This window comes from Coregonus clupeaformis, chromosome 34 (genome assembly GCF_020615455.1).
Source record: "Coregonus clupeaformis isolate EN_2021a chromosome 34, ASM2061545v1, whole genome shotgun sequence".
NCBI classification, from domain to species: domain Eukaryota; kingdom Metazoa; phylum Chordata; class Actinopteri; order Salmoniformes; family Salmonidae; genus Coregonus; species Coregonus clupeaformis.
Window position 1 is genome coordinate 22771388 of NC_059225.1, and position 23734 is coordinate 22795121.

The 23734-nt window shown below is 44.9% G+C and overlaps 1 protein-coding gene across 3 annotated transcripts in view; it reads right to left on the reverse strand.

The window, feature by feature from the left end:
* Positions 1-23734, reverse strand: part of LOC121549975 (rho GTPase-activating protein 12-like) — a 92525-nt gene that overhangs the window by 11130 nt on the left and 57661 nt on the right. For 2 of the 3 annotated variants that reach the window (XM_045210533.1, XM_045210532.1), the window contains exons 3-7: positions 12146-12418; positions 8368-8511; positions 7991-8071; positions 5842-5967; positions 5209-5286 (exon numbers count right to left, since the gene is read on the reverse strand). In XM_045210533.1, coding sequence (XP_045066468.1) covers positions 5209-5286; positions 5842-5967; positions 7991-8071; positions 8368-8511; positions 12146-12418 — 702 coding nt within the window. The remainder of the gene's footprint in view (positions 1-5208; positions 5287-5841; positions 5968-7990; positions 8072-8367; positions 8512-12145; positions 12419-23734) is intronic. The other variant, XM_041862012.2, reaches the window with a different exon arrangement.

The window sequence follows — 23734 nt, forward strand, 5'->3', positions numbered from 1 at the left end:
ACTTCTTCTTTAAGAGGCTCCTCTGTCCTCCACTCGTTACCTGTATTAATGGCACCTGTTTGAACTTGTTATCAGTATAAAAGACACCTGTCCACAACCTCAAACAGTCACACTCCAAACTCCACTATGGCCAAGACCAAAGAGCTGTCAAAGGACACCAGAAACAAAATTGTAGACCTGCACCAGGCTGGGAAGACTGAATCTGCAATAGGTAAGCAGCTTGGTTTGAAGAAATCAACTGTGGGAGCAATTATTAGGAAATGGAAGACATACAAGACCGATAATCTCCCTCGATCTGGGGCTCCACGCAAGATCTCACCCTGTGGGGTCAAAATGATCACAAGAACGGTGAGCAAAAATCCCAGAACCACACGGGGGGACCTAGTGAATGACCTGCAGAGAGCTGGGACCAAAGTAACGAAGCCGATCCATCAGTAACACACTACGCCGCCAGGGACTCAAATCCTGCAGTGCCCCCCTGCTTAAGCCAGTACATGTCCAGGCCCGTCTGAAGTTTGCTAGAGTGCATTTGGATGATCCAGAAGAGGATTGGGAGAATGTCATATGGTCAGATGAAACCAAAATATAACTTTTTGGTAAAAACTCAACTCGTTGTGTTTGGAGGACAAAGAATGCTGAGTTGCATCCAAAGAACACCATACCTACTGTGAAGCATTGGGGTGAAAACATCATGCTTTGGGGCTGTTTTTCTGCAAAGGGACCAGGACGACTGATCCGTGTAAAGGAAAGAATGAATGGGGCCATGTATCGTGAGATTTTGAGTGAAAACCTCCTTCCATCAGCAAGGGCATTGAAGATGAAACGTGGCTGGGTCTTTCAGCATGACAATGATCCCAAACACACCGCCCGGGCAACGAAGGAGTGGCTTCATAAGAAGCATTTCAAGGTCCTGGAGTGGCCTAGCCAGTCTCCAGATCTCAACCCCATAGAAAATCTTTGGAGGGAGTTGAAAGTCCGTGTTGCCCAGCGACAGCCCCAAAACATCACTGCTCTAGAGGAGATCTGCATGGAGGAATGGGCCAAAATACCAGCAACAGTGTGTGAAAACCTTGTGAAGACTTACAGAAAACGTTTGACCTGTGTCATTGCCAACAAAGGGTATATAACAAAGTATTGAGAAACTTTTGTTATTGACCAAATACTTATTTTCCACCATAATTTGCAAATAAATTCATTAAAAATCCTACAATGTGATTTTCAGGATTTATTTTTCTCATTTTGTCTGTCATAGTTGAAGTGTACCTATGATGAAAATTACAGGCCTCTCTCATCTTTTTAAGTGGGAGAACTTGCACAATTGGTGGCTGACTAAATACTTTTTTTCCCCTCTGTACACTGTATTTCGGTTAAATTTGATGTTATTTTAATGGACAAAGAAATTGCAACTTTTGAACGGTAGTGTACATATATATACACTGCTCAAAAAAATAAAGGGAACACTTAAACAACACAATGTAACTCCAAGTCAATCACACTTCTGTGAAATCAAACTGTCCACTTAGGAAGCAACACTGATTGACAATACATTTCACATGCTGTTGTGCAAATGGAATAGACAACAGGTGGAAATTATAGGCAATTAGCAAGACACCCCCAATAAAGGACTGTTTTGCAGGTGGTGACCACAGACCACTTCTCAGTTCCTATGCTTCCTGGCTGATGTTTTGGTCACTTTTGAATGCTGGCGGTGCTTTCACTCTAGTGGTAGCATGAGACGGAGTCTACAACCCACACAAGTGGCTCAGGTAGTGCAGCTCATCCAGGATGGCACATCAATGCGAGCTGTGGCAAGAAGGTTTGCTCTGTCTGTCAGCGTAGTGTCCAGAGCATGGAGGCACTACCAGGAGACAGGCCAGTACATCAGGAGATGTGGAGGAGGCCGTAGGAGGGCAACAACCCAGCAGCAGGACTGCTACCTCCGCCTTTGTGCAAGGAGGAGCAGGGGGAGCACTGCCAGAGCCCTGCAAAATGACCTCCAGCAGGCCACAAATGTGCATGTGTCTGCTCAAACGGTCAGAAACAGACTCCATGAGGGTGGTATGAGGGCCCGACGTCCACAGGTGGGGGTTGTGCTTACAGCCCAACACCGTGCAGGACGTTTGGCATTTCCCAGAGAACACCAAGATTGGCAAATTCGCCACTGGCGCCCTGTGCTCTTCACAGATGAAAGCAGGTTCACACTGAGCACGTGACAGACGTGACAGAGTCTGGAGACGCCGTGGAGAAAGTTCTGCTGCCTGCAACATCCTCCAGCATGACCGGTTTGGCGGTGGATCAGTCATGGTGTGGGGTGGCATTTCTTTGGGGGGCCGCACAGCCCTCCATGTGCTTGCCAGAGGTAGCCTGACTGCCATTAGGTACCGAGATGAGATCCTTAGACCCCTTGTGAGACCATATGCTGGTGCGGTTGGCCCTGGGTTCCTCCTAATGCAAGACAATGCTAGACCTCATGTGGCTGGAGTGTGTCAGCAGTTCCTGCAAGAGGAAGGCATTGATGCTATGGACTGGCCCGCCCGTTCCCCAGACCTGAATCCAATTGAGCACATCTGGGACATCATGTCTCGCTCCATCCACCAACGCCACATTGCACCACAGACTGTCCAGGAGTTGGCGGATGCTTTAGTCCAGGTCTGGGAGGAGATCCCTCAGGAGACCATCCGCCACCTCATCAGGAGCATGCCCAGGCGTTGTAGGGAGGTCATACAGGCACGTGGAGGCCACACACACTACTGAGCCTCATTTTGACTTGTTTTAAGGACATTACACCAAAGTTGGATCAGCCTGTAGTGTGGTTTTCCACTTTAATTTTGAGGGTGACTCCAAATCCAGACCTCCATGGGTTGATACATTTGATTTCCATTGATAATTTTTGTGTGATTTTGTTGTCAGCACATTCAACTATGTAAAGAAAAAAGTATTTAATAAGATTATTTCATTCATTCAGATCTAGGATGTGTTATTTTAGTGTTCCCTTTATTTTTTTGAGCAGTGTATATATATATATATATATATATCTGTTGGTTTTATCCTCTATTTTTCCTCCTTGTTGTCCTTATGTCCTAGCCCCTCAACCCTGCCCTTGCTGCTTCTTGTTTCTTAAACCTGTTCACACTGCAGGCCTTGATGCTCAAATCAGTTTCGTTTTTTAAATCAGTTTTGGACTACTGACTGTCGGTGGTGGTGCTCGTGCTTCCTATCACTCAGAAGTTATGTAGCAACCTAAGGTGACAACAATGCCTGCCATGGACGTTTCCCATTTGCTTTGAATGTTCAAAATCATAGGGTAAGAACACTTTAAAAGCCTCAAAGGATAACATGATCCAACTGCTAGCCACAGCAGTCAAGTAGCTAGCTAGGTAGAAGTTTAGCTTTCTAGCACATTCACTAAAGCTAGTTAGCTACCACATGTTCTTGTCAAGCTGTCAGAAGAGTAGCTAGCAAGCAACCAGATATGCTGAATAACAGTCTAAAAACCACTTGATGGCAAATAAATCAGATTTGACCGTTCAGACACAAGTCACATGGCCAGGAATCAGATTTGTATCTGATTTGAAACCACCTACGAAGGTGGTTTGAAATGTGGCTTGAAATATCTGATTCCATGTGCTTTTTGGCTGTTCAGACTGCAGGAAAAATAACAGATTCACTTCAAACTGCCAATGTGAACAAGGCTTTAGTAGACTAGTTTGCTTTCAGATCCAGGTTGATCAATCTCTCAAAATATAAAAATCAAACAATCTTCTCAAAGGAAAAACAGATGTGGAGAACACAGCACTGTATTGAAACAACCAAACTGTTCACTAAAAACAAAATAATCCTAACTGCTGCTGTTCAGTTACATGGTGATGTCACATTGGTGAGACATTGGATGTGTTTGTAAATTCAATCTGGAGTGCCAGAGTGCGCTCTGGGCATTCGTAAATTCAGAGTGTTGTCAGATTGTCAGTTCGTAAATTCATAGCGTTTTGCTCTCGGAGCATTCAGAGCGCACACTGGACGCTCTGGCCGAGGAGTAGGGTTGATCCGAGCGTTCTGACCTTACAACTGCAGTCAAGCACCCAAGCGAACTTGCTAACATTGGCTAGTTTGCTAGCTACTTCCAGACACCTCACTCTGAACATTTTACTTGCCCTTGCAGAGCTGGTTAGGTTGTTTTCATGTTAACCAGAGTGTTGGTGACTGTAGCTGTGCTGCTGGCAACAATTTAATTACGCTTTTTTGCCAACACCAGCCATATTCAACGGGTGTTGAGCATTCGTAAATTCATCAGTTATTCTGTGCTCTGGCACACTCGGACGAGAGTGCTCTGAAATCGGAGGAGATGGCCAGAGTGAAATTACGAACGCACCAATTGTGTCCAGAGAGAGGAGATATCAAATGTTAGATGGATGTTGCATGTTGTGGAGTCAAAGCCAGGGAAAACTAACAGGAGTCAAAGTCAGGAGAACTCTGCTTGGGGGCTGTAGGGCCACACTCCTACAGACAGAGTGATAAAGAACAAGGTCAACATGATGATGATGGAGACTAGAGAAGGTAGGATGAAGAGGCTGGTTAGATTATGGTTAGTTGGTGAGGAAGAGAAAATGTATCAAGAACCTGGAGCAGAAATCTTCCATAGTAGCTAGAGCAGGGGTGACAAAATCATTCCATGGAGGGCCTAGTGTCTGCAGGTTTGTGGTTTTTATGTTCAATTAAGCCCTAGACAACCAGGTGTGGGGAGTTCCTTACTAATTAGTGACCTTAATTAATCAATCTAGTACAAGGGAGTAGCGAAAACTCACAGACACTCGTCCCGCCGTGGAATGAGTTTGACACCTGTGAGCTAGAGTGATGCACCCTTGGATACTTAAGGCAGATTGTCTGATGTCAAACTGGCAAAGGCTATTGTGAAGTGGTTGTGTTAAAAAAAAAAAAAAAAGGAAATATGTTAGTTAAAGGCTTTGTTTCACTTTCAAGGTATAGTCAAAGGTATTCTCTAAATGATTTGGTTTGACTCACAGACAGACAGAGATCAACACAGCATATTTTATTGAGTAAAGGAATTGATTCAGGATCAAGATTTAGCGAGGCAACCTCATACACTGCTTTTTTGGTTTAAATCATCAATTAGGTAGGTATCTGATAATTTCCGCTCTGGATTGGTGGAAGCGGGGTAAGAGGGGAGGCGTGAGAGCGGGGGATACTAACTTTACCACGGTAAAGAGTGCGACCAGCTCTCCCCATGTGATGGCTTGAGTCAAAGCGCCTGCATTTTTTGAAAGAGAACTGGAACAGAACCACAAAGACCTGGGTCAAATACATCCGTCAAATATGTTCAAATACTAAGGCTGCACCTGATTCACTTTTCCAGGTACAATGGAACAAATGGACTAGTCCCAAGGAGAATGTTTGGAGAGCATGGTTTAGCCTACATCACGTGACTGGGATTTGTCAATGAGGTATTCAGGGATTAAACTCACTGAGACCCAAAGAAGGCCAAGAGGATGTGAAGTCACCACATGCTGGCCAGACTGACCACCTGTTGTACTGACCAGAATAACTACTGACCAGACGGCTTCGATAGGGTTCAAGAACAGTCTTACAGAGAAGCGTCAAACTTATTTACAGCATCAAAACAAGTGGTGACTGGTGACAACCAGGGTTGGGGGCCGTTCCATTCAATTCATTCAATTCATTGAAAATCAATGAGGAAAATTGGAATTTCAATTTAGTTACGGAATTGACTCAATTGAAATGGAATTGACCCGAATTGACAACAGTAAACATGGAGTTGCTGAAAGAAGGTTACTGTACACATAGACAGAGAGCATGTGGTCTTACCTTGTCATTGAGGTCTAGTACGTAGGTGCTGTGTCTCCACTTGGTCAGGACGATGGGGTCTGGCTGTTTCCGCTCCAGACTACGACTTTTGGGGGGATCGCCTGGCTGGGGAGGAGACACGTTGTACTGGAGGGAGGGAGAGAGGGAGGGAGACAGGGGAGCGAGACCGTGGAGAACGTCAGAGGAGGACAGAAAGAGAGCGAGCGAGCGAGAGAGAGAGAGAAAGAGAGAGAGGGGGGGTGGGTGAGGGTGAGAGAAATAGTGGTCCAGGGTTAACTCGTTATCCTCCACTGATCAGATGACAAAGTAAAGGTCCCAGAAGATCTCTGGCTTGGCATGTATCCAGTATCTCCTCTTCATACCTCTCCTCTCATGGCCCAGCGTATCATCAGTCACCCATCAGTAGGACCCTACTCTGAGAGAAGGAGCTCCCCGCATGTGTATTAATCCAGGATTGCTAAAGGATACCATTTCACCCAGCTTATCTGTATCTACAGTATGTGTGTCTGTCTCTCTGTATCCCTGTGTGCGTCCACTCAGCCCGCCGGTTGGCCAGCCAAACGAAAGCTAATGCCTATTCTCTACCTGTCTGATCCCTGCTAAACCTACAAGATTACAGGAAAGTCACTAGCTACTAATAGTCCCTGTCAAGTACATTAGTGCACAACCTCCACGCCGTCAATGGACCACAGGTGACAGAGACTGAAGACTACTGTAGATCATCGGGGAGGAAATAGACTGAGGCACTAAGAAGTGTGCCATCAGGTCGTAGTGTCATAGCAGTGTTTTCCATAAGCGCCGACCGTCGGCTAAAAAGCTGATAACAGACTCATTGTAAGCAGGCTACTTTTTCCACTTCATAAATTAACTAGGCTTCTTTTCACTTAAAAGTTTCAATTCGCTTGTCAGAAAAGCCTTCGCATAGCCTTCCCCAGCTAGAATGAACGATATGCATCTTCTAGTGATCTATTCATAGGACAGGCGCCTGTCAGTCACAAAGTGAGCGATGACAGGGAAAGACTGCTGGTTTGTCAGTCTGCTGTCTGTCCTGCCTCTCGGTATCAGTGTTATTTTTGTGCGCTGTGGTCAAATGTATTTTCACGGAGGAGCGAGAGCATGATGCTTCTTCATCATCACCTTGTGAGCGAATGTACATGTCCCATGCAATGGAAGTGGTAACGATGAGTTGAAATCCACTTAATTATTGTTTTGTGGCACATTCATTTATTTTATTTTGCGTGTTTCATAGGCCTATAAAGCCACAGAGTGGGGGCGTATAGGCTATTTAGGCTACCGTGCTTTGATTGATGACCGAACAGCAAGTGTTGACTAGTTTATAAAAAGGTGTCGAACTGACTGAATAAAGTACATCTCCTATATCCCTTTGCTATTTATAAATCATACAACATAGTTACACTGAGTGTATAAAACATTAGGAAAACGTTCCTAATATTGAGTTGCACCCCCTTTTTGCCCTCAGAACAGCCTCAATTCGTCGGGGCATGGACCCTACAAGGTGTCGAAAGCGTTCCACAGAGATGGTGGCCCATGTTGACTCCAATGCTTCCCGAAGTCGTGTCAAGTTGGCTGGATGCCCTTTGGGTGGTAGTCCATTCTTGATACACACAGGAAACTGTTGAGCGTGAAAAGCCCAGCAGCGTTGCAGTAATTTGAAGAACAAAAATCATATTTTCCAGTAAAACTGTGAATATGACTTTAATTACGGTTTAAGAGAATTACGGGTTTACTGTTAAAAAAGGTTCTCTTACTTAGAAAATAGTCCTGATCATATCGGCCTAGACGATATCCAAAACACCAACACACTGAATTTATACATTTTCAGTCATTTTTATTGTAAAGTCATGTCTTTCTACTCAATACCACAACACATTTTTACCAAACTGGGAGGTAAAGTCATTAAAGTATTCAATACTTTAGCTGTGGATTTCGGATGGAATCAAAATAGAGCTCATTCTGCAAAACAAATTTGCGGGGGGCATGCCCCCCCGGACCCTCCCAACCCGGAACTCCCTTGCTGGCTACTTTTTCTATTTGTCTGGCTACTCCATGTGCTTACGGAAAACACTGCATAGGAGGTCAAACCAGAACCAGAGCCAGCACAACACAACACATTGATATGTTGACTTACTTTGGGTAGCTCCCATTCGGACCTGGAGCCATCAGCGCTGTAGTAGTATGGCCTTCCCTGCTCGTCCACGTGCTTTATCCACTACAAACACAAACACTAGTCAGCACTGATCACAGTTTCAGAAATACACTGCTAATACACTACTTGTCACAGATAACAGCAGGGTAAAATGTTCACGAATAAAGGTAAAGAAACTAACAAAAACAACTTCTCTCAACCAAAAGTCCCAAAGCCAGTCCTGCCATGGGTACATAGACATGCATAATTTATTGATTTAGGATCCATCACCCCATGAACCAGTGACAATACCCAGAGCCCTGGGAGAAGTGACAGAGAAACAGAGAGGAGGAGAGCCCCAGAAAGGAGAGCCCCAGTACCTTCTCATGAGTATATTCACAGACATAGAGGGTGTGTCCGTGTTCGTCCAGTTCCTCTGACCAGCCTCTAGGGGGCGAGCCGTACTGACTGTCTGACTGACTGGAGTAGGTGCTGCTGTGACAGTTCTCCTCGGAAGACAGGGGCTGCATGGGGCAGCAGGGAGGAGGAGGAGGAGAGGAGGAGGCGGAACAAAAGATGGGAGAAAGGGAGAGAAAGAGACCATTGTGATTCGGGGAGAACAGAGGTTTTTTTCCAGTTTCATATGTACAGTGCATTCGGAAATATTCAGACCCCTTTACTTTTTCCACAGTTTGTTACGTTATAGCCTTATTCTAAAATGGATTAAATAAATAAAAATTTTACATAAGTATTCAGACCCTTTGCTATGAGACTCAAAATTTAGCTCAGGTCCATCCTGTTTCCATTGATCTTCCTTTAAATGTTTCTACAACTTGGAGTCCACCTGTGGTAAATTCAATTGATTGGACATGATTTGGAAAGACACACACCTGTCTATATAAGGTCCCACAGTTGACAGTGCATGTCAGAGCAAAAACCAAGCCATGAGGTCGAAGGAATTGAGCTCCAAGACAGGATTGTGTCAAGGCAGAGATCTGGGGAAGGGTACCAAAAATATGTCTGCAGCATTGAAGGTCCCCAAGAACACTGTGGCCTCCATCACTCTTAAATGGAAGAAGTTTGGAATCACCAAGACTCTTCCTAGAGCTGTCCGGCCAAACTGAGCAATCGGGGGAGAAGGGCCTTGGTCAGGGAGGTGACCAAGAATCCGATGGTCACTCTGACAGAGCTCCAGAGTTCCTCTGTGGAGATGGGAGAACCTTCCAGAAGGACAACCATCTCTGCAGCACTCCACCAATCAGGCCTTTATGGTAGAGTGGCCAGACGGAAGCCACTCCTCAGTAAAAGGCACATGACAGTCTGCTTGGAGTTTGCCAAAAGGCACCTAAAGACTCTCAGACCAAATGAAACAAGATTCTCTGGTCTGACGAAACCAAGATTGAACTCTTTGGCCTGAATGCCAAGCGTCACGTCTGGAGGAAACCTGGCACCATCCCTACGGTGAAGCATGGTGGTGGCAGCATCATGCTGTGGGGATGTTTTTCAGCGGCAGGGACTGGGAGACTAGTCAGGATCGAGGGAAAGATGAACGGAGCAAAGTACAGAGAGATCCTTGATAAAAACCTGCTCCAGAGCGCTCAGGACCTCAGACTGGGGCGAAGGTTCACCTTCCAACAGGACAACGACCCTAAGCACACAGCCAAGACAATGCAGGAGTGGCTTTGGGACAAGTCTCTGAATGTCCTTGAGTGGCCCAGCCAGAGCCCAGAGACCTGAAAATAGTTGTGCAGCGACGCTCCCCATCCAACCTGACAAAGCTTGCGAGGATCTGCAGAGAAGAATGGGAGAAACTCCCCAAATACAGGTGTGCCAAGCTTGTAGCGTCATACCCAAGAAGACTTGAGGCTGTAATTGCTGCCAAAGGTGCTTCAACAACATACTGAGTAAAGGGTCTGAATACTTAAGTGTGATATTTCAGTATATATATATATATATATATATATATATATATATATATATATATATATATTTATTTATTTTAATTGCAAACATTTCTAAAAAACAGTTTTAGCTTTGTCATTATGGGGTATTGATGAGGGAAAAAAACAATGTAATCAATTTTAGAATAAGGCTGTAACGTAACAAAATGTGGAAAAAGTCAAGGGGTCTGAATACTTTCCGAATGCACTGTAGACTGATAGATAGATTGATATCTCTATGGCTCTAGTTGAGCCTTTAGAGAAGCTAGTACCCACTTCATATGTATACACTGTATTCTAGTCAAAGCTCATCCTATATAACTACTGCTGGACACACCTTTTCTATTCATATACGGTCCATAATATCTATACACACCATCATACATATATATATATATATATATATATATATATATATTCTGGATATTTCTTAATTCCTTTTTATTTTTGGGATTTGCGTGTATTGTTTTGTATTGTTAGGTATTACTGCACTGTTGGAGCTAGGAACATAAGCATTTCGCTACACCCACAAAAATATCTGCAAAATATATGTACGGAACCAATTTATTTGATTTAGTAGTGAATGATCAATGATGCCCAAGTACCCATAATAAGAACATTTATTGAAAAAGGAAAACATCCAACTATGCATTCATGCATCCCACCACCATAAAGGCTTAAATCCCCAGGAAAAGGAGAACTTGATCAACTATGGAAATAAGTGTGTATTTACAACTCTAATATTTCCTGCCTGGTTGCAATACACTCAACCACCTCATGGTGGCAGTGTTGTACCACTAACACTACATGAAACCCAAACTGAGGATACTCTTACTGATTTGGTATATTTTACTGACTTGGTATATTTTACTACCTAGCCCTCATGAAAATAGCACCAGCTTGTTTCACTGCCCACAGTTACCACAACATAACTTCTACAGTCGTTGGAAATCATCTATTCCTCTCCGTACATTCTCCCTCAGGTTTCCCACATTAGTATCATATGAAAGTGACATGCAGAGTAGACACATATTATGTCCCAGATGTCACCCTATTCCCTTTTTAGTGCACTAATTTTAACCAGAGCCCTATAGACCTTGGTCAAAAGTATAGCACTATATTGGGAATAGGGTGGCATTTGGAACGCATTCCATCTGTGCTTCTGTCAGCTGTGGCATTACATCGGATGAATCATAAATATTTGGAGAGCGTCTCTCTAACTGGTACTTAAATATAGTACGGCCTCGTCGGCCTGAAACCTACTTCAGTCCTGACCTGGTTTCATTTAACACAGAGTCACACTCACCCCGTTTCAAAAACATAGGGAGAGCTGTAATAGGACCTGGACTACCACTGGGCCAGACCAAACCAGTCACGAGACCGCTCCCTTTAGCCTCAACACCTGAACTCCTTCCCCTTTCAGCTTGGATGACAGCCCAGCACGTCAAGCTCAACCTCGAACAAGACGGAGATGCTCTTCCTCCCAGGGAAGGCCTGCCTGCTCAAAGACTTCTCCATCACGGTAGATAACTTCATGGTGTCCCCCCTCCCAGAGCGCAAAGAAGCTTGGCGTGACCCTGGACAACACCCTGTTGTTCTCTGCCAACATCAAAGCAGTGACTCGCTCCTGCAGGTTCATTCTCTACAACAGCCGTATAGTAGACCCTTCCTCACACAGGAAGCTGCACAGGTCCTAATCCAGGCACTTGTCATATCCCGTCTAGACTACTGCAACTCTGTTGGCTGGGGTCCCCGCTTGTCCACCCCTGCAACTTATCCAGAACGCCGCAGCCCGCCTGGTGTTCAACCTTCCCAAGTTCTCCTCTCCCTTGTCACCCCGCTGCTCCACACACTTACTACGACTGTGATGTGGTTGTCCCACCTAGCTATCTTAAGATGAATGCACTAATTGTAAGTCGCTCTGGATAAGAGCGTCTGCTAAATGTCTAAAATGTAAATGTAAACAGTAGGACCCAGGGCCACCTTTCAGAGCAGTTGTTGATACGTTAGGGGGCCAGATATATTAGGTAGACTGTAGATCAGTGGCAGGGGTCAACATGCTGGGTTGAACTTCCTCAGTTTGATCCAAACCAAACTCTTTTCTCTCTCTCCTTACAGCTCAACTTCAGCTCTGACTGTGTCGACAGTATGCTACAGCATGACAGTCAATGGAATGTGGGTCTGTTTTGATGGGGCGCACAAGAGGTGTGTTACCTACCTCCATCTCTCCAGTGCCGTGGGGGTCTCCCCGACTACTACTGGAAGTGCCACTAGCATCCCGTGCGCGGGGCGGTTTCCACGTGCGCTCTCCGGTGGCTCTGTTATAGTAGAAGTGTCTGCCGGTGAGGTCCTTGTGGGTCTCCCAGTCCCAGAGGATGTGCAGTGGAGAGCTGGAAGGAAGGGGGGGCAGGCTGGACTGGGAGATCTTCAGCTCCTGGAGGTTGGTGTAGACAGGAGACTCAGGCCGGCCCTGCCCCGCCGGAGACGTCGTCTGGAAGGGGGAGAGGGATAGAGAGGAAAGGTTAGTCGCTTGTGAAAAACTCGAACAAAGTAGCATGCCCAGCACGCACTGACCGGAGAGGTGAAGTTTATGGAGAACTATGGAGGTACATTACAGAGCGAGAAATATGGGAGAGGGTAGTTTCAGACCACAGATACAGTGATATAATCTCAACAGCAAAGCATGAAGTAGAAAGAGGACGCATGGGCAGCTTTGGCAGTCAGACATGTGGTACGGATGGACGTTGAAACATACTCTATCCATCTGTTCAAAACAATGCTGCATGGTATCCAATATCTATCCTACATACTTCAACTATAGTCAAGCTATCCTTTGTTAGGCCAGTCAAATGCCTTATTTTGTTGCAAAATCCATACACACACACCTGTGCATAAACTTGACTTTTTTCATGACATTCAAAATAAAAACTACTGTGCAATACAACAAGATTCAAGATTTATCATTACTGGACATTGATGGGCCATAATTGGATTAAATACAATGCCCACATTAGGAGATCGAGAGAATGATTTCAAGAAGAAAAAACAGAGGGTCCTTACCCTGGTGAGAGGAATTGAAGGGGTGTTTAAAAGAGGAAGTGTAGGCAGATAAGATACAGAGCACTAGAAGGAGGGTTTCCTATCACTTAAGTAGCTAAGCGTCAATCTCTAAACCAAAGTACCCACTGACAGAAAGGAGACAAACAATCCTCTCAGCCTAGAATTTTTACGGAATATTGCTCAGTTGAAACAATAGTTAAAAAGAGTGATATTCCATTTGGATTCCAGGCTACAAAAGCTCTAAAAACTACCTTCAGACTCTAAACATTGGAAACATTGGACTCTAAACAAGGCTTTTGGCTGAGCTGTCGTTTATGATATATATTGTCAAGACAAGAAACGAAAGAAGGCATGTTGCATAATAGTGTTGCCATAGTGCTGGCCTAGTGCTGGTGAACCTATATTTTGAGGAAATTTACAAAACGCTAGTATATTAAGGTTAGGGGGAAACTGAAAGTTGGCTCCGTCAACAGTTTCACATGCCACTCAGTCTGGCCCATACAACAACACAGACAGGATTTCCATGACTACTGAGAATCAAATGTACTAAAATATGATGGTTTCGGAATAGAATAGTGAGGTTGAGGTACAGTAGTGGTAACCAGACTGCCATCTCTGGTGTGGGCCAAGGGTCAAACTAACATTGTGTAAAGTGGCCGTATTAATCACATAGGTCGTAGCTAGACCTCGATAGAAAAGCGCCTGACTAGACCCCATGGGTCAAACACATACTGTCAGTGTCAAATATTTGAGCTGTGTTTGATTTCGTGTGTACTGTACAATGGAACCAATAGAATAGTTCCAAAAGTGCAAACTCCCAAGTTAAATCGAGCACACCTTAAACACAGTAGGCCTATGTATTTGGACCCATGTCTGCACCTGACCAATACAGATGCATCATATTGCACTCAGTGCCATAGGCTGGCTGCCTAGTTCTGGATTATCTTTTTATTGAAGACAAGCAGAGCCTGGCAGGTGAAGAATGCAAGAGGAAATGCGACAGGGAGGAGGGAGGGAGGGAGTTTGAGTAAAAACACCGGACAGCACAGCCAGACAGACATTCCCTAGAATGGAAACAGATGGGGCTTCCTGCTGGGCCTGGAAAAATAGGAATATCATCCAAAATAATTATTTAATATCCTGTAGAGCTGCGCTGGAACAGAGTGAAGTTTGCACCAGGAGAGGCCCCGTTATTTGTCCATTCTTATCCAGTGTTCTGACTGTGGCATTGGTAGAAGACATTGGCAGCTGGGGGTTAAGACGCACTGAAGAAGGCTCTTAACCGAAACGTCTGTGTATGATTCTAGTGAAGTACAGTAAAAATAATTTGCTACATCGTGTGGGGACCTACTATATTTCCAGCAGCTGGGTGTCAGTCAAAGAGCCCCAAGGCACAAATAATAGTAAGGCACATTTTACATTGAAACTCAGCTGTCAAAGGCCAAACTCAGCAGGGAAACTGAGAATTAGAATGAGAATTGAATGATAAGAGTCTATGTAAATCAACTGCCAAAAGTGATATGAAGTACCCCAAGGAAAGGTTAAGGGGTCAAAATGTATATTAAATAAACCCCATGGTGCCACCCCCATTTACCTGCACTTGTCTTTCCTACTAGCACTGACTTATTATGATAATTACTTTATTGAAGGAAATTGTACTTACGATGACTGAGATATGTGGTTGTCTCACCTAGCTATCTTAAGATGAACGCACTAACTGTAGGTCGCGCTGGATAATACCGTCTGTGTTAAATGACAAACTGTAGTGTTTTCCTGAGAAGGAATGTTTTAGCGAGGGAAGGCGGAAGCTTGAGCATGCAGACAGCGTTTTGTCCATGGATGGAAGAAATCAATAACATTTTTGGAGAGTGCTCACTGCTATACCACATCAATGTGATTTCTAAACGGAATGTATTTCTCTCCTCCACAACATTTTGAGAGTTCATATTATTAAGTCCACATCCGCAGGGAAGGACTCCAGAAATGTACTTAACACACACACACACACACTCCCCTAAGAAGTTGTTTGCATTCTAATTACCCTTCTCTCCACTGTTCTGTTGAGAAGTAAAATAAGAGGTCTCTCTCTACAGCAAGCAAACTCAGAAATAGACCGACTACTAGAGTGAAGGCAAAGAGAAACGAGGTGGCCTCATTTGCTAAATGGGATGGACTGGATGAAGTAAGAGTTAAATAAAGTTCTGTCAAGTTTTTAGCTCTTGGCAGGTTTGCCACACAGTGCTGAAATAGGCAATTTAAGCCAAATGAAAGAAGATACTTTATGAAGCAATAGACAATAGCCTATGTATATTTTTTAACATGCAAACATTTTCATCTTACATTTTGAAGTAAAAGCTGACAGTGGATATCAAGTATGACCTACTATATCACAACCATGACAAACTAAAGACCTTGTCAGATATCTCTGATACGTCTGTTACCTTATTTCCTTGGCTGCAGACAAACACCTCATCATCCTCCTCCTCTGTCCTGCTGCAGCCTTTAAACGTACTGAAAGGGACCATGGCTGACGGCTGCAGCCCTCCAAATACAGTGACCCCCTTGGTTACCCCTCTCTTCCTGTCCCTCTCTTTCTCTATCAGTCTATCCCCGCTTGCTATCTCATTCCCTTGCTCTATAAGTCTGTCCCGCAAGGTAGAGGTACTTGAGATACTGGCAGGGTCAGAAAGCCAGAGGAAATAGGATCTCTCCCTCTGCCAGACGGACACACATGATTGCACGCGCACACACGACCACAAAAGGAAGTGGTGGTGAGAGTTCCCTTTCCTAGCAGACAGCGTGTGTGTGTGTGTGTGTGTGTGTGTGTGTGTGCGCATAATTAAACAGGGTCTCGATGCCCTGACGTTGGGTCACAATGAGTCCAGAGAGGTCACAGTGTTGAGTTTTGACAGATGAACTAGTCGTTAGGGAGGGACTGAGGACGGGGTGTGAGTATATAGACACTATATTTATCCTGCTCTCTACATTCACAACAGTGTGATAGAAACAACATGTGCAGAGGGGAGATAAAGACCCTGATCACCATCCATTGAGCTGATATTTCCCAGCCAGTCAGTCAGTCCCCCATAGCTCCTCTATGGAGTGGGTCAGAGTGAGAGAGAGTTCAGGTATTCACCTTTTCAGCCAATTAAGAGGTAGATTGAGAGACTGATATGTCCGCAGAGTGCAGTCAGTTAACCTGAAGTAGCCTAGCTGTTCCGCCCCTGGTGCTTAGTGAGATTATGGCCCCTAGTGATAGGATCAAGGCAACTACAATCATTGATGACCACCACCACATTTCATTTAGAATCTCTATCCTTTGTGAGGAAGACAATCCACTCATTTTCTTTTGAACCACATTGAAGGGAGTCAAGCCAGGTCTCACTGTTCTGTCTGTACATATTCAGAGTTAGCTTCTCTAACAGCTTGTCGCAGACTCGGATTCCTCCAAGCTAGATTAATATGAAATGAATGAGATGTGACAGACAGCACGTGTGGATATATAAGGGGTCATTTACTGCTAGAGGGACCTAGGAGGTGTGGTCCACTGCCATAGAATTAGAATACTAGTAATTTAATAGGACCTCTATGGCCACCTCTAACTCTCATGACTGGTCTGACAAGGTCTTTAGTCAAGCTGACTGTTCTGCCGTTTATGCAGAGTGGTCTTTGCTAGGCTTGTCTCTGTCCGCCAGCCCAGACCCTGATAAATGAGTTCTTCTCCACTCAGGGTGAGTAACAGTACCGGCCCAGAAAGGCAGATTAGAATGCATTATGCAGCCCTGTAGCTGTAGCAGACGGTAGTTGCATTCCAAATGGCACCCTATTCCCTTTATAGTGCACTACATTTGACCAGGGCCCATAGGACTCTGGTCAAAAGTATTGCACTATGTAGGGAATAGGGTGCCCTTTTGGGATGCAACCTGTAGCTAGGTGCACCTGGGAGGAGATATGGGATGATACATTCATTCTGAGGTCAGAGGTTAATTGAGAATTTGGCAATATGTTGCAATATGGTAGCCTATATGGAGTTAGGGGCAATATCTGCCTAATAAAGACCACTTAGGTACAGCATGATGTCAGTCTACATTTCCTTTCACTCTTCCTCCCTCTCATCTCCATCCATATATCCTTTTCTCATCTCCATTGATATTGTAGTCATTTAGCAGATCTTATCCAGAGGGACTTCCAGTTAGGTGTCTCTCTCCATCTCTCTCCCCAACCTTTACAGCTGAAACAGTGTACTGTGTGCTGTTCCAATCACTTTGCCTTGTAGTAGCCTATGTAATCTTTAAATAAAAATGAAGTCATCAATCTCACTGACATGCCGTGCAGGTCAGCGTAAGAGCAGAGACCAGTGAGAGACCCTCTTGCAGTTCTCCTCTGTGACCACTTGGTGTCTTCCTCAGGCTACAGAGGAGCCAAGGGTGGGTTATGAGGAGGGGGGCTATCTGTCAATCACAGCTAGCACCATGAGGAAGGCAGCTTGAGGGGAAGGGGGAAGGGTCTATCACTGGCAGGCTGAACACATGGCAACCCACTCCAGCACATTCTTTCCTCTCTGTTGCACATCATCCACCCACACCTCTGATTGCAACGCTTCCGGGCTGCGCCCCCCCCAACATAACGCTCCAGTCACCCCCTATTAATGTCTACTCACAGAGACAAACGTGGACTGGACACACGAGGGAAGACACACACACACACCGATGAACAAGAAGTGAGTCCATTCCATTCCATTTCAATACCCAGATACACTCCATCCCTTAGAGAGAGTATCAAATAATCTCATTGGTGCAAAATGGGGGTATGGCGTAACCCATATCAGACGTTCAGTGTGTATTGTAATCAGTCCCACAGGAACAGCTAATGTAAAGCGGGACTAGCTCAGCATGTTGCCGTAAGTCTTTGTGACGCGGGTTACGAGACACACTAGGTCTTTCAATTAGACTAAAGCAGGTTAAAGTCACTGAGGTGGAGAGGACAGAGTGGAGAGAGGAGTGGGCTGCTGATTTGCTTCTCGCTCGGTGGCCATGACGATACAGACACACACCAGCAAGCACACGCACACACATCGAACGCATGCGCGTGCACACACCTAGTACTAAATCCCAAGGATGAGTAGAGTAGTAGAGCATGGTTTGATGGGTGATGTCACCCCCCCACACCTCCTATTCATTGATCCAATCTTCTCTCTGCTGACTGCACATCCATCCACTCCCTTTCTCCTTTCTCCTCCATCTCTCATTCATTCTTCCTCCCCACCATCACCTTTTTCCCCATTCATTCCCTCCTTCAATAAAATGCTCAGCCAACGCCCCTCTGTTCTGCCCCTTTTCCCATGCTACGGACACACACACAGGACTGTACGGAGGTACGGTGCCATATGACCAGATGAACCTACATTTCCACCTCACTGGGTATCAGTCAGACCATTTTCACATTACACCCCCACCCACCTCCTCTTTACCCCCACCAACCTCCTCTTTACCCCCCTCAATCGCGCTCTCTCTCCCCCTCTCTGAATCTCAAATAAAATCTCCTGCGGGCCACCTGCCAGTTGGGGAACCCTGTAATACACCATGCAACTTGTCCAGCTTAGGAAGTTAAAAACATGGAAAGTATTTTTAAAAAGGTCACCATGTTAAATGGTGTTAATAATTTGTAGAAAATCCTATCAGACACAGAGAGAGAGAGAGCGGGCTAGAGAGAGCGAGCGTGTGTGCGAGAGAGAGCGCGCTACAGAGCGCGGGCTAGAGAGTGAGAGAGCGGGCTAGAGAATATTTGACCTAATGTACCAAGGTTGGTGGGATTTTAAAAGGGAAAGTTCTGAGGAACCCATCTGGGGATATAAGTGAGTCTGTGTGTTTTTCCGTGTTGGGACGAAGACTTTCATTTCTTTCCATTTCACAGATCATTGAGTCTAGCTAGTCTCACGTCCTTACAGACAAGCAGCCAATTCACCTTTAAAACCTGAGCTGATAGTCCTCACAGGAAATGAAATCACTGTCTGTCTGCAGAAATACTAACTCCACAAACGTCTCCCCCAACCCCGCTCATAACTACTGCTAGTAGAGAACAAGGTCCGTCCCAAATGGTTCCCTACTCCCTATATACCCAGAGCCTGGTCAAAAGTAGTGTACTATATAGGGAATAGGGTGCTACATACAATACATCCGTCCATGCGTACACAATGTCTGTCAGCAAGAGTCTAGCCTCAGAGAGACTAAAGCCAAGATATCCATAATAACCCGTCTGGAACACAACCCAACCAGAGAATGTGGCACAGTCAATTCATTTCAGCCTTGGCTGTTTGAGGTTTGAAATGAAAGCATGTAAGTATTGGCTGTCTGAACAGGGCAATGTAATTGTATTTCCAATGATAATTCCAACAACAACTGAATTCAACGAGCTGTCGTTAAAAAGAGCAGCGCTCTCTCATCACACTGGTCACATCCCAAATAGCACCCTATACCTTACATAGTGAATATACCTATGGGCCCAGGTCTAATGTAGTCTACTACATAGGGAATAGGATGCTATTTGTCGTTGTGTTGCTTTAAGAGACCCCCCAGTAATGGTTTCTCAACATGACACGATGAACAATGATCCATTTAACCAGTGAGTCTAAACCCCACTCTGTCTGTCTGATCATTGGGCTTTTCACTTCACTTCTCAAAAGCCATGTAGTGAAACATTAATGAAGGATGGAGTGAGGGATGGAGGAATGCCTGGAGCGAAATTCCCCCCATTCTGTCCTGGCTCATATGTGCTTGTGTGCATTGGGAACAGTGGTGCCTTCCAAAAACCAAACCAGTCCCTGTTACTAGGCTGCTAACGAGAGCCTTGTGGTGTGTGTGTGTGTGTGTGTGTGCCAGTAGTGCACATGCTTAACTAGAGAAAGAAGCATTGCATTCATTTCTGGGACAACACGTCCATGCTACTTTATACACAGAAAGAGCTTACTAAATTTTACATTTTAGTCATTTAGCAGACGCTCTTATCCAGAGCGACTTACAGTTAGTGAGTGCATACATTTTTCATACTGGCCCCCCGTGGGAATCGAACCCACAACCCTGGAGGAATGTGTGTGTGTGTGTTTTTTTGTTTTACTATACTTGTTCTATACTATACTAGAATTAGGACAAGTGAGGACATTTGGCCGGTCCTAATTAGGAAAAAGGCTATTTTAGGCTTAGAGGTTCGGGTTTAGGGTTATGGTTAGAATAGGGTTAGGTAAAATAGGATTTTGAATGGGAATCAATTGTGGTCCCCATAAAGTCCTCACTTGTATGGTACCCAACTCGCTGCAGGCCAGAGAGTCTGCCTGGGTCCCTTCAGCGATGGCACCCTATTCCCTATATAGTGCATTAGTGTTGCACAGTATACCGGAACCACGGTAATATGAAGGTGCCAAAACGTCATGATACTTATGATACCAAAATTTTAGAATAAGTAGTACCATTTCATATGATCCTACTGACTTTACCTACCCTACCGAGCTAAAGAACCCGCTGGCGCCTGTTTTAAAATGTTTATAAAGTCAGTTTGGTTTATAAATTCAGTTGAATTTAACAGCCACTAGTCTCTTATATGCGCAGGTCCAATAATATCCACTTCACTTTCATGCGCATATCAAGTGTGGCAGCAGGAATCAGCCAGCAGCATCCCCTACCAGCCCTCAGCCAGCAGCATCCCCTACCAGCCCTCAGCCAGCAGCATCCCCTACCAGCCCTCAGCCAGCAGCATCCCCTACCAGCCCTCAGCCAGCAGCATCCCCTACCAGCCCTCAGCCAGCAGCATCCCCTACCAGCCCTCAGCCAGCAGCATCCCCTACCAGCCCTCAGCCAGCAGCATCCCCTACCAGCCCTCACTCACCTGCTTCTCTCTGTCTGCTCTTTATACACGTCTTTTCCTCCATCAGTAAAAAAATGGATATATAATTTTGCCGTGGTGGCGAGCGAGGATGCAGACCCAGACCCTGATGAGTCTTCTGTTGTTAGATTTGTACATTTGTTACGGCTTGTCTCTAGCCTAAACGTTTTTTTTTTTTAATGACCCATATTACCGGAGGTGCCTTATTTTCTTTCTATCGGGATTCGTGCGCATTTGATATTATTGCACAAACCATGTCACCGGCCGTTTGAAACTAATCCCGGTAGCTAATTATTGGTTTGATAACAAACAACGTTGTTCAGTCATGTTATCTAGCTAGCTAACAACCTGGTAACTTGACAGTAGGTTTAGGCTAATTTGATTGGCACAGGAAGAAAGGAAAAGGGTCTGCTACTCATGAGATGTGCTTCAAAAGGTAGGATTCACATAGGCCTAATGGTAGACTAAACTATATCAAAAACACATTTATTTCTGGTGCTCCTTAAATTCTGTTTAGTGCCTAACTTTTTAAAAGTTGGGAGCAGTGTGTGTATGTGTGTTTGTGGGAGAGAGAGAGTGGTGTGTGTGTTTATGAGAGTGTGTGAGGAAGGGAGAGTGTGGGTGTCTGTTAACTGAAGGAGGTTTCATGCTGTGTTTCCCCTTACTGACACAATGACATACAGATCATTATGCATGTATATCACAGGAGGCTGGTGGCACCTTCATTTGGGAGGACGGGCTCGTGGTAATGGCTGTTGCGGAATCAGTGGAATGTGTTCTATGTGTTTGATGCCATTCCATTTGCGCCGTTCTAGCCATTTGATGAGCCGTCCTCTGTTCAGCAGCCTCCACTGATGTATATTCCTTCCTCCCATTCCTTCAGCCAATTCACAGGTAGGCCTTTGTAAATATGAGTAAATCAGCCATTCTATGCAGTATTCTATTATACACTGAACAGTGTGAAGTTGAATTCAATGTGTGGTATTGAGTAGAAGTGTGAATTTCAGTGACAGGTTTTTAGAGAACGTTTACAAAACGTGAACAAGGATCCTTGGCCACTGATTTTTTTCCACCGCGGTATCGCGATACTACTCGGTATCGTGATACTTGGCCTGGTAACATATTGTTTATAAAATGTTGGTATCGTGACAAGCCTATTGTGCTTGTCACGATACCAGGATCCATAGGTCCTATCCATCCACTGCACTTTGAACCATGGTTGTATTTGGGCACAACGTAGCAAAACTAGTTCCTGTTCTTTTATTTCATTTGGTGTCTAATGAACATGACCCAGGCAATGGCCTCCGTGATCTACCCTGCATCTTCTGACCATAACTCCTCCATAATGCCCATCGGACGGACGGACGGACATATACTGTAGGTACAGACAGTACAGAGATACACACGCCAATATCTGTTACTCACACATGTACTGAGCTATCAGGAATATATGATGGATTAAGGTTGAATTCCTTAAAAGGGTCAGACAGGACAGGGGCTAATAAATGGCTACTGGCTCAATGAGTCAGATGACCTGCCACAACCATGACAAGATCAATTTGTTTTGCTTTTGCAATTCCAGCTCGGTGACATTGTCTTCTTCTTTTTTCTTACAAGAGGAGAGAACATTGAGAACTGATGGTACAGGGACAAATAATCCAATTTCTTTAATGGATTTAGTGTATAGCCAAAGCTCTCTCTCTCTCCCCACCTCAAGTTTCCATGTACAAAGTACAGACCATTTAAACCACACAACCGTCGGGCCTAGGTCTGCGGTTCAGTCTGCACACCACACACAGAACCAGATTGAAGAAGCTAATGCTGAGGAATGTACATCTATAGGCCACACAACACATGGACACATTCAGAACTGAGAGATTGGACGGCTCATGATAGCCTTTATTAAGTCTATGTCCCCAATGGCACCCTATTCCCTATATAGTGCACTAAGTTTGACCAGGGCCGATACGGCTCTGGTCAAAAGTATTGCACTATGTAGGGAATAGGGTACCATTTGGGATGCCGCCTATATGTGCCAACAGAACACAGTGATCCTATCCACCCAGTCCGGATATAGCTAGTGCCACTAAATTCTTTAAGCCTGGATATTTCTCCCGGTCGTGCACATTTTTTCTCTAACTACATGAGGAGGAAAGCCTTCAGCTGGAATTACCAGCATTCCTCCCAGTCAGGGTAGGCAGACAGCTGACAGCTAAGCTGCTAGCTAATGGGTAATCCGCCCTTAATGCCCTTGCTGTGATTGGTTCAGGCTAATTACACTGTTTCAGCTAGGCCAATCTGGGGCTTCTGTCGAGGGGCAGGGCAGAATGGCGGGCGGTTATTTGGTGACATGGCCGATCAGGTTTATGTAATGATATCAGGGCCTGTATTCACAAAGGGTCTCAGAGTAGGAGTACTGAACTAGGATCAGTTTAGCCTTTTAGATAATAATGAATAAGATTATATGGACAGGAAGGACCTGGTCACAGATCAGCACTCCTACTCTCAGACAATTTATGATTACCGGCCCAGGTCCCCCATTGATCAACCAGGGGTCAGCATGGTGACCAACAGTTCCACTACATGTAATTTAACTAGTCATTTTTTGGTACATTTTGCATTAGCTTGGTGGTAGATCAACTCAATTCAAATCTTCGTAGGTTGAGGTTATACAATGCATATACATCCAGTACACACCTGCAGTGCAGACTACAGAACACATGGAGAACACATGCACAAAACAACACATGAACAGCAACTAGGGTTGCGCCCCAAATGGCACCCTATTTCCTATAGTGCACTACTTTTGACCTAAGCCATATGGGCCCTTGTCAAAAGTAGTGCACTATATAGGAATAGGCTGCCATTTGAG